Source organism: Geospiza fortis, unplaced genomic scaffold (genome assembly GCF_000277835.1).
Source record: "Geospiza fortis unplaced genomic scaffold, GeoFor_1.0 scaffold161, whole genome shotgun sequence".
Lineage (NCBI taxonomy): Eukaryota > Metazoa > Chordata > Aves > Passeriformes > Thraupidae > Geospiza > Geospiza fortis.
Genome location: NW_005054375.1, coordinates 468,937 through 485,378, shown reverse-complemented (window position 1 = coordinate 485,378; position 16,442 = coordinate 468,937). Strand labels below are relative to the sequence as shown.

The window sequence follows — 16,442 nt, the reverse complement described above, 5'->3', positions numbered from 1 at the left end:
TTGAGGAGAACATGACCTGACCTCAGTTATGGAGTCAGGATGTAAAGTTCTTCCCAATTAAGTTGGTAGGACGCTGCATGTGAAAACTGTATTTTAAAGCCATCTGTTTCTCACTGAAATAGCCAGAGGAATATAAATAAAATTGGGGCTTTTTGGCTATGCTAGCATTTTAAAAATTATTTTAAATGCACTTTCATACTTTGCAGAGATAAACTGCCTCGTGTATTTAAAATATGCATTACATTACAATAAATGGGAGATTATCTAGTCTCTTCATAAGAGTTTGGGGGATTAAAGAAAAAAATAGCTTCAAAGCACCAAATCTGATGTATTTAATTTAGAAGCTCATGAATAAAAACAATTTAACTTAATTTTTCACAGTGAAATTTTGAGTTTACTATAAATTTCAAATGAAGTTCATCCTCTGCTTTTATCTAGTTCCCTGACAGAAGTTTTCTGGCTGTTCAGACAGGCCTTGATGACTTCTCATAATCTGAAGAAAAATAACTAAATTGGCCTAAGAGGAACAAGTCACATAAAAGGTAGTCAACAATCAATTGAAGGAAATCAATGCCCACATAGGAGGCCTGCTTTTCAGCTCCAACATAGTTCAGATCCTCTCAAAATTCATTCTGACACAGATAAAACCATTTTTTTTTGAGAAGGTCAGGCTGCAAAGCAGAAAAAGCAGGGACTATATCTGGAACTGAAAACTCTTTTTCAGAATTCCACTTCAGTGACAAGTAACCTACCCTTTAACTACAATTTGGTTTTATTCTCCCTAACATCTTCTTTCTCATTACCACAGTTAAAATTTTGCAACTTCTAATCATCAAATTTTTTGGGCAGAATTTTCTAAGTTCCTATCATATCCTTGCCCATGTACTACAAAAAGGACAGTAACAAGAAAGTTTCAACACTGGTTTGAAAATTCAATATATATGTAAGAGGATTGTATTAGCAGACAACTTTACTTATACTAAAATAACCTGAGCAATTTATTTTGAAAATAGTGCACTATGCTGACCAGGTGGCCATTTTTATGGGCCAAGGAAGTTACCGCTGCTTGCTTTAAAATAAAATTACATTGTTAAACTAGTGCCACCTAGAAGCAGCAGCCAGGAGAGGTGTCGGGTGGCAGCCTAAGCCCAGCGCTGCCTTTCGCAGCCCACGCCTGAATCCCTGTGCAGCTCATGGCCACCAGGGCAGCCACTGGTGCCCTGAGGGTCTTGGTGAGATGGTTTTGCCAACATTAGAGCAGCTCTGCTGGAGGAGTCCGCCAGGGCAGGGAGGGACAGAAGGGGTGACCCACACCTATGGACTGGTGGCCCAAGGCCAGATGCACAGTGTTGCTGGGGTGGCACAGGCAGGGGCACCACGGTCCCAAAGCAGAGGGAACCCTGCACAGAGACACAGCCTGCACACAGGGTGCCTACAGCACCAGCATCAGGCCACCTCCACATTTCTCATTCATTCCACCACTGCATGCCCAGGGACTGGCTCACCTGAGTGCTTCAGAGTCACTCAGGACATCAAGGTTCCTTCAGCAGGGCAAGACTGGCACACAGGAGGGAGCGCTGCACAGCCCTGACACATCCTCCTCATCTCCTTGCCAAGCACCCACTAACCCAAATGACAGGAAGCTTTAGCAAAGGGTGCTGTTAGAAGTCTGATCCACCACATGGAAAAAAACCATCCTTCTGAGCAAGCTGAGATACATTTGAAAGATCTCTATGCTTCTTCGGCTTTCAGCAAGTCCATCTGGATGACACTATTACAACAACCTGAAATTAAACTTTTATTTTGAATTCCTATTTTAAATTGTCAAGAATTTCACTTTTAAATAATTAAAAGTTGTTCTTAAATAGATTTCCCCCCCAAATTAATCTATTCCCCCCCCCCTTATGACAAGCTTAGAAGATTGGCAATAATCTTGCTTTTTCTGAAAGTAAGCACAACCATTCATTGAATCTTTTTTTCACTCAGCTGCACTCATGACCATATTCCCATAGTCCTGTGCTCATTCATGAGTACTGCTGTATGTTATGATCCAGAAAGGAGATCTGTAAAGTATTTGAGCAGGCAGCTCAAATACAAGTGGATGGCCCCGCACTAACTATTTTTAGGATGCTATGAAATTACCTACAGTCTGAAAAATCTATGACTTGTATCCCCAGAGAACAGCTACATCATTTAAAAGCAGTGTGCAAACCCAATACACAATGAAACTGCAGCATTGAGAGGGTGGAATAACAGCCAAATGGTAAACAGAACAGAGTTCTTATTTTTACAGGCATAATTCTATTCTAAGGGTGACCAGAGTCCCATGAAAGTTACTGAAAGCTTTCTGCATCCATGAAAAGAAAACTGGTTTTTTTTATCCTATTACTTTAATTATTTCCTGACTTGCAGATTTTGAAAAGGTAAAAGTAGTAATATCTTTACACTTTTGAAGGAAAAATAATACCTTGCTGCTAAATATAATCTCCTAAACCATTTCCTATTTTCTAACTATGTGAATATGCAAAATCCACTCTAGTGTCCACTCTTAACAATTTTTAAAAGTTGGTGGACCTGGAAGACAGCCAAAATACTTTTTCTTTCAATATTGCCTGTAATTAGTTGCACGCACCTAGAGTACTTTGACTTATCAATATTTCAGGCTTCAACTTTTACTCACTTTTCAGCTAAAAACCAGAACAATTTCTAGGAGCTAAAGTATATTCACCTTAAGAGCTAAGTTTTTTTAAGACTTCCATATCAAACACTATTTTGCACTTAATGAAAAAAAAAAAACAGTGCATAAGAAAAAAATCCCCAACACTGCACTTCAAATAACAAATATCAAACATACCACGTTGTTAAGCAACTCAGAATCTGACAAGAAATTCAACAGCATCATGCTGTTAAATTAGCAGACTGATTTCCATGAACACTGGCCAGGAACAAGCTCAGTCAGCTGCTAGCCCCATGAAACAAATGTTAGTAGCAAGTATCTTCTTCCCTTTCCTTTGCTGCAGATATCTGAAAAGGTGAAAAATTAATGGAAAGCCATAGGTCTTCTGCCTCCAGAAAATATAACTAGTGAGGAAATCACAAAAGGATGTTTACAGCATCTGTGGCAGTAGGGGAGGCAGTGTCAGGAGAGCAGTAGATGCCTTTTCAGGGATTTATCCAGGTTCTTAAGCTAGCATTATAATAGCATCTCACTTGCATAATGGTTTTCTCCTAAAGAGGAGAGGTTAATAATATTGTGATTGCATAGGCTGCAATTCTAATTAAAGAGTATCTTGGCTACATTATTTAAATCAATGCAATTCTAATTCGATGTTAAAAGTCAGTTCTGTGCATCCTTAAAATGATCATACTGCACTGTATCATTGACCAAAGTCACAACAATACAGTTTGTATATAAAGTACATTGAAAAAAATCACATCTCTTACTTGAATAATTCCTGATATTTCACTAAATCTTCTGCTTACTACCACCAAACCATGAAATAAGTGATTTTTAAATTCATTTTTGGCTATGTACACTAAAGATCACAATTAAGAGAGTTTCCCAAGAATAAACTAAGTTAGGATCCAAATTGAGAGTCGAGTGCAGAAATCACTACCTCTCAATAAGCTGCCCTAAACACATTTTCTTGTCAGAACATGTATCTGACTCAGAGCTTAACTTCCACAAGTACAGTAAAGTACAACCATAATTCAACAAACTTTAAAATATTAGTAACATGACTACAGAGCACCTCAGTATAGGAGGCAAGCATCTGTATTATCCATGGGGGAACTAAAATCTGATTTATCAGAAACAGAGAATCAGTTTTGTACTGAAGCTTGGACACTGTTTAACAGCAATGCTTACCTTTCGTTTTGTACTGATACAATCAACCTTCAGCTCAGAGCTACCCCACTGTTTTGCTTTTGAGTCATTGCTAGTACAACATCCTAGAACAAATAAATGAGCATATTTGTTGGAAGAGCAGACTCCAACTTCATAGGTTTGATAATATATTTTACAGACATAAACGTCAGTTTCTAGGTACAACTTCTGAGGAAGAAGGGTCTCATTTTCCCATTTTAGGGTATGGTTCTAAAAAAATGGGGTTGGTTCCAGCTCAGATTTGGTGTACCTCTGAAATTTGAAGCATTTTCCTTCACTTGGATACCTGCAGTGACTGGTTGTCTGCAGTGTGGCAGTTATAAGGCATCTGTCTCTTCAACCAGGAGCACAGATAACCAGAAAAGACAGCTACTGGCAATTTGGAAGGTTTTTACTCAACTCTCCATCTAGTTTCAGAACATGGATCTCAGCACTATGTATCCTCAGAAGGACTAAACTCAGCCAAATACTTTCAAATACTACAAAGGTGTCTCAAGCACCAAGATGTGCATTACTTCCACGGGGCCAAAGCACTGTGCTGATGGGACCATGCAAACACAAACCCCAATCATACAACAGGCAAGAAACCATCAGCTCCTTGCACTGGGATATGGGAAATGAGGGCTCTGGTCCCAGTTCCCACACACCACTTTTTTATGTAATATAAATGCAATACAAACTAACACACACTGCAGAGAACAGGGTCTGGGAGCCCTGTTGTGATGAGCAGGCCCTACCTCTTTCTTCAGCAAGGACACAGAAATTAAACTCTTATGAACAAAGGTGCTGCCACCAGAGTCTTTGCTTGGCCTCATTTCCAAGAGCTTCCAGGGAATATGTGGAGAGCCCAGGTGCCTATTCATTTCAGCAGGGCTTCTGGCAAAGGACAGTATCTCCCCAGCCTAAGAGGCATTTCAGCATCTTTGGGAAGCCTTGGGAGAGTGCTAAGAAAACTCAAGTGCTGATAAACCTCTAAATAGGCACAAAGAGCTGGTGGCAGAAGCTGGAGTTCAGGCAGGATTTAGGCAGACTGGGTCACACCCTGCTTTCTCACAGATCAAGCTGCAGTCTGGATGTGGATGGCTTCCCCCTTCCTCAGGGGAGAGGAAGAGCCAAGTTCTCCACATTTCATGTGGCATAAGGAATGTGCTCTTCAGGAGTGACCATGCAGTATTAATGCCCAGCCATCTTTGCCTTACAGGAACTCATTTTTGTGGCCCTGTGCTTCATCTCACCATGGGAATTTGACTTGTGTGTGTGTGCATTGCACAGTCTCATCCCCAAACGCTTGTCCTGGAATTACAACAATAAACATATGTAAACATACATGCATACACATATGCATGCTTCTTTCAGATTAGATTTACATTATCAAAACTTAATATTTTAGAGTGATTCCAGCAAGTCAGTAATTCCAACAGTCTTTGACCTCCCCCAGATTTTCAGTATATAAACAAACTACTTGAGATCCCCAGCTAAAGTGCTATTACCCTTTAAGCAGATGTTTCTTGAGACTGAATTAATATAGTGAAAATCAATTAAGACATTACATAGAAATTGTAAAAAAACCCCAAAATTAAGGTCACTAATGACCAAGCAAACTGAAAAAAAAAAATCCAAATAAAAAATAAGCCTGTAAGTGAGCTGCAAACTTATGCAGCATCACTTAGCTAAAGGGAGGACAGGGATATGGAGTTAAAAGAATTTGTCTTAAAAACACAGGAATTATTTAGTCACAATAGAGCTTTTCTTTTTTTTCATTTTACTTCCTTTAAAATAATCAACCACAGACTATGTACTCTGTTCAAGCCACTGAGTTGTTTGAATCCAGTACTGAGTTTTTTTTAAATAAAAATGTACGTGCTCACAGTACATCTACTCAAATCATAGAATTTCCCTTGCTTTATTTTTCCTCCCATGGGAGCATGGATTTGCTTTTCCTACTGTTTTGATCTATTTTTACAACAACTATCACTGTCTTACACTTCCTCACAGTTAGATCCTATTTTCATCACAATAACACAACAGATTACGCAACAGAACATCAGGCTAGCACCTGAAGATCAGCTGTGTCATGTACACATCTGCTACCTGCACAAAGCACAGAAGTATTCAAAATTATTCCATCCTAACTCATATATGGTCCAGGCTGTGCACAACTGTAATGTCAGTTGTGTCAATATGCACAGCACTGAAGACATCTCTCCTTAAGCTTTGATCATCTTTTCTACAGTGTACTTCAAATTTTAGCAAACTCAGTTAAAAGGAAATTATTAGCAGCAGAATAATACCTGCCTTCCTTTCCAAATACACACACCTGAACATACACTAACAGTAAGCCTTTTTAACCTCTTCTTATGAGACTTAAAAAGAGGTATATAATCTGTATTCTGTTCTACAGGCATCAAAAATGTTAACAATAGAAAACTCTAATTCTACTTAATATCTGCTACCCGCCAAAAAAATACTCTAAGTATATATTTTGAAATAATAATTTTAACTGCAGAATTTACAGTATTCTCACTATAGAGAACATACTGTTAAAACTCTAATTTAAACTGCCTGCAAATACAAATTGTACCAAGATTTGTAGCCAGCAGCAGCTACTGAGAATATGAAAATAATTTTTATCAGGAATATATGCAAAACATTTTGGCAGCATATTGTCTTTCAATATTTATGTTGAAAATATTAATACCATTTACAGCACCACTTAGAGGTTTTTTTTCCTATGGAAATGCTACCATGTGAGGAAAAAAAAAACAAAACAGAAAAAACCCTCTAAAATAAAACCATTAAAATACGTAACCTTCCAGTGTGTTCTGTGCAGAAAGATGAATTTATCAATTAGGTCACAAAAATACTCCACAGAATACTGCAGCAGGTTTTAGCAAACACATCCTTAGGAGTACAGTCCTAAGTATAGCTTGTATAAAAATACTAGACTTAGATATGGACTCAGAAATGTGGCTATTGCTAGTGGTGACACTATGAAGGCCCACCAGGGGCACTCACAGAAAAAGTCAATTGGTGTCTTGGTGCAGAGGATTTCTTACCACAATTTACACTGCTTTTAAAAGATACTTTGGTGCCTAAAAGTCAGCCCAGGTGTGTATTCCCAAACAGGAGCTGTACAGAGCAGTCTATGTCCTCAGTTACAAAAGAAATTTTTTCCCCCAAAGAAAAATAATTTAAGAACTCAATATGAATTTTGTCTGCTGAATGTTGTCCCTGTATGCTCATATAATCACACAAGTAAAGTACCAGGGCTCAATAGCAGTAGAGTTGTTCGTTCTGGGGTACAGCCAGGATAGAATAAAAGAAATCTGGTTTTGAGTGACCTGTAGGACATAGTAAATGGAATTTGGTGAGCAAGACCACAATCAGCTGGCAGGGAATACCTCTAGAAATACAATGTATGGGTACTGAAGCCATGTCCCAGTCACATGTGATGAAGAGCATCTCTTGTTGCACCAACTGCTTCTTGAAAGAACTTCCTGAAAGGACTTGTACAGCAACATCAACCTTCCAGTGCTTGACTGTTCACAGCTCCATCAGTTCCACACCAATCCCACAGATGAGGCTACCATGCCCAGCACATATTCTAGAGCAGCAAACTGTAGCAGAGGGTCGGGACCAGGTGCTCTGGGGCACAGAACCAAGAGTACACTGGATGTGGGACACCAGTGCCCAGGCTACAGGACCAAATGTGCCACTCACAAAGCCAGAGGCAATAACGAGCAGTTTACCTAACTATTTGTGATTTACTAATGACACTGACAGCGCTCCCTTTCCATTCCTGGGCACAGTCAACCAGGTTTAATGCTTTCATCTAAGACAATTGGCTGACTTTAAATTAAAGTAGAAAAACTGACATAGTTTAGTTCTGTTATCATCTAGGAGGAAGGTAGCTGCTGAATGGCAGCAGCAGGTTTCTACTGCAAATGAAATTCCACTGGAATGAGACACTGGTGTACTTAAGTGTGGAAATTTAATAAGGAAAATTATTTAAAATTTGGCAGAAACACGAAGCAGCATGGGCTGGCCAAAGCTTATACTGGTCTAACACAGATGTGACAACGACTTGTTTGTTGGCTGTTCTGCCCTGCCAGAGACAGAAGTGCAACTGGATGTCCACACTGGCACAACACCCTATTTACATAAGAACAAGCCTGTGCTCATCAAAGTGGTGTGTGATCCCCAGGGACCAACTGGAAAGAGACTGCATGGACAAGAGCATCCAGCATTTGTTCCCGTGGGGAAATGAAAGATCATGTTCTCTCACACATTTCATTTCTGCAATATCACACTTCCCTGACATATGCAATATAAAATATTTGTGAGTAACTGCACATCTATGTAAAAAAGATAACATAAATAACACCATATAGTCTCAAGACAGATTCCATGGTAAAGGGAAATGGACATTTTTTTTTTCTTTTGAAGGGATCATGACAATTTAGCTCCTTTCTCAGTACTACACAATACTTACAGCGATTGTAAAAACAGGATAGGGAATTATACTGAAATTTTGAGAGGGTGGCTGAAGGACAGACTACAATTGCCAAAAAAGCATGGACCCCTTATCCTTATAGGACAGAGCCCTATAGAACTAGCTTACTTCCATAAAGACTTCCATGAACATTTCTGGATAGCCCTATAAAGGTTATAAATGTAAATCCCACCTTTACAACTAAATATTTTTGTTAACATTTACCGAACTTCTATAAACAGAGAAAGTCCAAGGATTCAGAAAGTATTAAAAGCATGATCTGGGAGCTGTTCCTCTATCTCCTCCTCCACAAAACCACATGCATGACAGCAACAGAAGGAAATTGAACAAAAAGCTTATTTCCCTCAACTTTCATGACCTTGCTGCATTTTTTTTGTTCAAGTCAAGCCTCACAAGAAAATAAAAGTACTGTTTTAAATAAATATGTTGTGAATGGAAGTTGTATAAGGTGTCAAACACCTTATGTTAAAAGCTTGGACTGACCTGGCTGTCCCCTCCCTTGTACTGTTGATGCCTTAAGTTTAAGCTTTCATATTTGCCAGATTCTGTACTGCCTTAGTGTGTAACTCTGAACTTCATATAAAGTGTTAGCAAGTTCTCTTCACAGTTTAGTTAAGCAAAACAATCCTTTTCCAGCCTGGGAACCAAGGACACCATTGCAGCTTCAAGCCCAAAAAGTTTAAACAGCAGTGAATTGAGGAGAGCAGCCTGAGAGGATGGGACTTCATAACCTGAAGCTGTAATTGGACAATTAACTCCAGTATGTACCTGGACCAAAACTTATAAAAGCCTGAAAACTCATGACCAGTCATCCATCTTGGGTGAAGGCATGGCCAGGTTCTTGTATTGCCCAAGGTGTAACCTTTGAAGGCCTTTTAATAAATACCTACTTTATTCCTTTAACACTGTCTAGCCTCTGCTCCAGGTAGGTTTTCTCAGGGCATCACTGTTCCAGCTCACTTCCCCACTAAGCCTCTTTAGAAATACTGCCTCATTAAAAGCCAAGCTAACAAGGCTATAAATGAAATACCTGTGTTAACAAAAGCCTAGCTGGATCTGAAACAGTGCAGAAAAAACAAACAAATATTTGCAACATAATTTTTCTACTTAGAGGTGTTTTGTTTGGTTGTCCCCCCAGAATTAGAAGCCATCTACTGCAAACTCCATTTTGGGTGCATACACTCCAGAGATTCACATGCAACCCAAGTTCAGAATCTTCCATGAGCTGTAATTTACCATCTCCCCAAAAATCCTAAGACATTCTGTAGAATTCAAACTTTCCTCACTAGTACAGTAAAACTTCAAAATCTGTTCTTTCATTTTCCTACACAAAGATTTATTTTAGGATGAGTAGAAAGGCATCATATCCTTAAAGGTATATCCTTCTAACAAAGCAAGGTATGATCTTGTAAATGTATCTGTCATGTTTCAGATGAATTTTAGCAAAATCTCCTCTAAGTTTCTGTACTGTAAATATAAAAAGAGTTCCTGTAAGTTAATTATGTGGACTTTGTTTGGCACACTGGAGTTTCCACAGTAAGCAGTCTGCTGTATAAAAGCTAAGTGTTATCTACTACAAGATGCCAAGATATCAATTCCAACATACAGGTGTTAAATACGCTAAACCTACAAGCTTCTAGATGCAACAGATTGATAATTGACCAGTCACCTATTTTTTCTCCATCATCAATATTTACATAACTTCTGATGAGTTTTAGCCAACAAACACAAATTTTGGGAATCCACAACTCTATCATGTCATATCAAACATTTATTCAATCCATAAGTCATATCATAAGAGTATTCAAAGTATATGCAATGTGCCAAATATGCCTTCAAAATAAAAACAAACTATTACACGAGAACAGACTGTTAATTAAAAATCCTATACCATCCTGAGTCTGTACATCCTTGTTCTCTGCTTGGAGTATTTTTCTACTGTTTTATCACTGATAACAGCAACCAGAAAGAATGCTGTGGAAAGTACTGATTCATTTAAGCAATCATATAGTGTCCTGCACTTATAGTTGCTTAAAGAAAGGACTATCTTGAGCCAAAATAAGCTCTTGAATTATATATGGGCAGAAACATGAGTACTGCAGTGAAGCAATTTGCAGTGCAAATTCTGATAATATCCAAATGAGGAAGGTGTTTTTCCTTGTTTGCTTACACTGGAAATATTTTAGACACTCAGGCTTTTCGAGAAGATTGAGGAAAGCATTTGCAGGGAAGTTTAGAAGACATTGTCTAAATCCTTTGACTCTTAATAGAAGAGTCACAGAATCATTTGGGTTGGAAGGGACCTTACAGATCACCTAGTATCAAACCCCCTGCCATGACCAGAGACATCCCCACAAAACCCTGTCCAACATGGCCTTGAACATTGCCAGGCATGGGGCATCTACAGCTTCTCTGGGTAACTTTTTCCAGTCCTTTACAAGCCTCCCAGCAAAGAATTTCTTCCTAACACCTAATATCAACCTGCCCTCTTTCAGTTTAAAGCTATTCCCCTTGGCCTATCAATAAAGACCCTCATAAAAAGTTCCTCCCCAGCTCTCTTGCAGCCCCTTTAGTTACTGGAAGGTGCTACACAATCTCCCCAAAGCCTTTTCTTTTCTAGGCTGACAACCCCAACTCTTTCACAGCCTGTTCTCATAGGAGAGGTGTTCCAGCCCTGGGATTATCTTTGCAATGTCCTCTGGATTTGATCTAACAGGTCCATGACTTTCTCATATTGGAGGGAGTTATAACCCTTAGTTACAGAGCTGCTGAAGAACAGATCTGTCCTGTAAAGCAAAACTGACACAGAAGATCCACATAGCTATTTAACCCCAAGAAACCACTGTTTAAAGGACAATTTTCTGAACATTAACTTTTCACTGACTTTAGGCCTAATCAATTTTTTTTTAAATTTAGAAGATTCCGAAAGTCCAAACATCCTGCCACCAACAAGTGGAATATTCCTGTTATGCATGTTTTATATCAATAGCAAACAATCAAAATAATCACTTGAAATTCTTTTATTTCACTGCCAAGTGAAATACTACAAAGATTAAGCATCACTACAAGCAGAGGATGTCAATAGATAACTTAAAACTATTTGACACCCAGTATTAGGACATGCATAATGATAAATCAGTATAAATCACTTAACCATTCTCCTACTTTGTCATGCTGCTTATTTGAAAGCCAGTGGGCTTTCTGAAAAAGCAGCCTTATCATAGTTATTACAATGAGACTCTTGTAAAAAGTAGTATCTAACAAGTTGGATTTTTAAACCAATTGTATGGAACTTCTCTTCCTCATATTTGTATTTACTCTCTGAAATATAAAGTACAAAAGACAGACTTTAATTACAATTTGACAGATAAATACACTGAAATAACTGAAGAAAATTTTTTAAAAAGCGGGCTTTAACTCCAAAAGAAATTAACGTTAAGATTTTTTTTTTTTTTTACATTTTGAGTCTTCATTTACAAGACATGACCTTAATAACAACTACATGTAATTAACACTTCCCTATAGCTTTAGAATTAGGTATTTTAAAAAATCAGACATTTAAACAATTTAGTCAGTTATTTCTATGGTCAGTACCAGTGATATAAGTATTATGAGTTAGATATTATATGTATGATATGTACATATGATATGTATGATAAGTTACAGGGAGAAGTTGTCCTGTATCTGCTGCTGGTGAGTAGTATATTAAGTATGAAAAAATAAATAAACAGTCAAAACAAAATGTAGTATCTTCAGAATCATTTATCTCCTAACAAGAGTCAGTGTAAGGAATAACACCTCTTCCCAGAAAAACAGATTTCTAGAACTGGACAGTAAATTCCTTCTGACAGGGGCTGGAGTACAGAAGGATTTTCTTAGGTTCTTATAAAATTCTGCAGAATCTATAGAAAAAATTAAATATTTGGGCTTTATAAAATTGAAGAGCGAATGTAGTGTACTTTTGCAAAGGTAACATGGGAGGTACTATTGAAAATCCTAGTTGACTTTCACTGTGGAAAATTAACACTAGAACACAAGAAAATTATTTGTATACATTGTATACACTATCAATGATGACAACTATTTCAATTACATTGTTGATACAACAAAGAAAAACAAAGTAAATGTGTGGTTTAGTCTGTTACTATATATATTCACCATTTAAACTAAGTTTGTCTCAGCTCTCTATGGTCCTTTTCCCTAGAAATACAATTATTTTCTCTGTGCCTCTGAAAATACTCCACTTATGCAAAAGCCAAGACACCCAAATCCTACATTAAATATTCCATCTATGTAGGTAAGAAAGCTTATCTTAAGGATAGTCAAAACATTACTGGTAGTGTTAGGGTTAAGAATCTGATCTTTCCATCATCTAGATGCAGTGCAGATGTGCTAAGAAAACTAGAATAAATACCTAGCCAACTGGAAATTTTCAAGTTGACAAGGCAACTTTAAAGCACCATCAGAAATTTTTGGGAAAAATAGCAAGCTAGTACTGAATGTTTAATGATGTGCTTCTTCAGATATGTATACATTTTAACAGCCAAAATAGTAATGCTCTAAAATGTTTTTCAAATTAAATTGATGTCATAAGCTCCCTTAGTGCAGAAAACCAGGGAAATTAGTCATCAACTGCATATGAAAAGTAATCATTGGATACAACACTTATAAAGAAGCTGTAGGGCCAAAATAGTATTACAATTCACCCTGACCTTCTTAGATTTATCAAATTACATTGCATAGCTCCAAAGATAGCTTCTACTCTGTTAAGGTCCACATATGTACAGTTTATTTGATTTCAAACTTAATTGGAAGGTAGGGTGAAATAGTACCCTAATCTGTGCAGAGGAGCTGACATGGTGGACAATGGCCTAAAGCTGGAAGTGGAGCCCCATGTGGAATGACCAAACACAACTTTTAGCAAATGGCTGCTGCACTAATACCATATATTGACTTTCACTACTCTCAAGAAACTTCATACTTTGAAAAAGAATAGCTGCTTTCTATATTGTAAGTCCACCTTTTCTCCTAGAAAGTCTTACCTTAGAAAAGGTAAATTAATTTTAACAGTTCACTAATCCTAAATAAAATCACCTGGCACTAACAAGTATCTGTACCCACAAAGGGCAATTTGCATGGTATTAGTTTTTTTGACTATCATATCTGAAAGGTTTGTTTAATTTTAAGTTCCAAGTTTTAAACTTGTCTTTAAATTAAGTCAACCACCCTATGTACCCCTATGGGAATTTCACATGCTTGTCTTCTTAAAAACCATACTCTACACTTTCCAGTATGTTTAGAAAGTAGTAAGCTTTCCAGCCTCCAGGAAGCATTCTTGATGTGAAATCCACATGGGAACAATATTTCCAACTCCCTGCATCCCTTCAACCCAAAATTTCCATTACACTTAAACTAACTTGTGCATGGGCAAGCAGAAAACAGCCTAACAGATCTCCCAAGCCTAACTTGATATTTAGCCTAACTTGATATCTCCTGTAATGCTCAGATGATCAGGGTTTAGCTAAAGACTTAAGAACTATGTGGTTATAAAAGAGAAAAGGAAAATTTAGATGTTAGAAGAAATAACGATTTATAAAAACACATTTTTCTACACAATCCTTCTCTCCACATGCTATGTGCCCCAACACCTCTATCTCCAATTGACACAGAACATAGTTATACATACCACAGTTTGGTGGTTAACTTGAATCACTTCATCCCCAGCATGGATTTTCTTGCACCGATCTGCAGGTGACTGAATTTAAAATAAAAGAGATGATCAAGAATACAGGTCTTACCAGTCATCATCTCTCTTTCAGCAGTATGATTGCTAAGCTACGTAAATCAGGTTAGACTGATAGACATTCTACTGTGAAATAAAGAATTAAAGAAATATTTAATAAATCAGTTTGTTCTTGTGGGAGAAAAATGATATGCACTATTCTACACAATAAAATCACATGTTAAGAAAGGTATGAATACATATGGTAACTGCGTCCTAAGGATTTCTTCTGAATTTCATCCTGCCAAAAGGATGCTTTAATCTGCCCGACATATCTTAATTCTCAAAACCCAATCTCTGGCTGACTTTTGAACCTATCAAGACTAGCTGACAATTCTTCATAAACAAATTTCATAAAATTGTCTTTTTATTCTACAACATTTCAATATGTTGCAGAGAGCTGTAGTAAATTACTGTTCTGCAAAGAGTGCACAAGAAGAGAAGATTGGGTTAGGCACAATCTAGGAAGAGCAAGTAAATTAATGGTAACTGTGGTTTTGGAACACTGTCAGGGTGAAAGAAATGTAACCATCATCAGACTCCTACAGTGATCACACTTTCAAAAAAGCAAAGTAGTTTTGTACTTTGCTTTTGCCTCAAAAAAATTCTCAGTGAGAACAACAACAAAAAACCAAATAAAAACCACAATAAAAAACACCTCTTTCATTAAAATGAAAGCCCCACGAACATTCCCTTCTCTCTTTACAGTAGACCAGTTGTTTTCTGAGGGGAATAGCTCTAAGTTCAAAGGAAAATAAATTCCTTCCATTTTTCAGAGTCACACTTCAATTTTTCTCACAATACTGTGGCTGCCAGAAGGCACTTAATTGACTCCACAGTAGAAGGTGAGACTGACAGTTAGAAAAAAGAACCCAAAGGAAACATGTTGCTCAGGAGCAGATTTCAAAAAAAAAACTGCTATAAATTTTGTTTTAAGGAGTCTGGTGAGATAACAGGTCATCTAAAGAAAATGCTGCACACCTGAAATGTGGACTTTTTGTAACAACCCACGTAATACATCCCCATTCAAAACATATGTCCCACAGCTAAGCCATGACTTTCTAGTTCAATTGCACATAATTCATGGCCTAAGTTAAGGACAGTGTACAAATGAAAGATATCCAAGAGACATGAGAGCCCGAAAGAAGGGTCACTCATGACTCATTTCTAGCAGACATTGCACAGAACATCCTAAATCAAACTGGGCTGGTAATATCATTTTACTTTATATAAAGAACACCAGCCTTGATATTTTGGCACTATTTAAGCAATAAAGGTATTGGCTAAGTGACCTGGGAAAAATTTTAACACTGGCGATTATGTCCTAATAATCTGTTTTCTGTTTGCCATTTCACTACTCACACTTACTCATTCATACCTCTAAAATCTTTATAATCCTCCTATGTAATACAGCTCTTTTAGCTCAGATGTAGTTACACATAAGACTTTTAAAAAGCAAATGCAAGTGAATTCTTTGTTATTACCCTTGAACCCTTCAGGACTTTATTAACATACATCCTTTACTTTACAGTGTCTTCAGCATTTGCAGCTTAAATCTTGAAAAAACAGGTTAAGTTTGCCAAGACATTAAAACATAGTCTGAGAATCTTCAAACTGGAAAAGTCTATGTTAAAAAATGCCTCATTTCAATTATGCCTCAAACACAAGGTGAGGTAAAAAAAAAAGCTTAGAAAGATATGTCAAGGCTATGGTCTTACGAAGGGGTTGTAACTCCTGTTCCTTATTGCTTTTTCCTCTCCAGTAAAAAACAGACATTGCTTGTAAAACAGTACTTTTTATCATGGCTATTTAAGGAAAACAGAGGAGAATCAATAAGGTCTTTTTTTTAAGATGTATATGCTGATCATTAAGCACAGAATCCACTCATGAAGTCCTACTAGGAGCAACAAAGTGTGCCATACCACAACTGCATCCTCATTAGCTGACAATTTGGTTCAACAGGGAGTTGAAGAGATGGAAGCACCTGCCACTGAGGCTCACAAATCAATAACTAAAAGCTATCCAGAATATGTTTAGATTTACACTTTATATAGATTTAGTTCTGCCCTTTAAGCCAAATGTCTTTTTCCTATTCCCCTGGTAGACCCACACTGTCTGAAAGTCCAGTTTAGAGGCCCTGGAGCACAACTGCTGCGTGCCCATAGTGGAGATTTTGCTAGTGTTTCTTCTGAAAAATCTCTCTTCCCTGTGATCTAAGGGCACCATGCAAAGCAAACCAGACCACAGCAAGTGCTGACACT

General features: G+C 37.5%; 1 protein-coding gene across 1 annotated transcript in view; it reads right to left on the bottom strand.

Moving 5' to 3' along the window:
- Positions 1–16,442, bottom strand: part of CNKSR2 (connector enhancer of kinase suppressor of Ras 2) — a 172,762-nt gene that overhangs the window by 98,383 nt on the left and 57,937 nt on the right. The window contains 1 exon segment of the mRNA XM_031060212.1: positions 14,086–14,154. Coding sequence (XP_030916072.1) covers positions 14,086–14,154 — 69 coding nt within the window.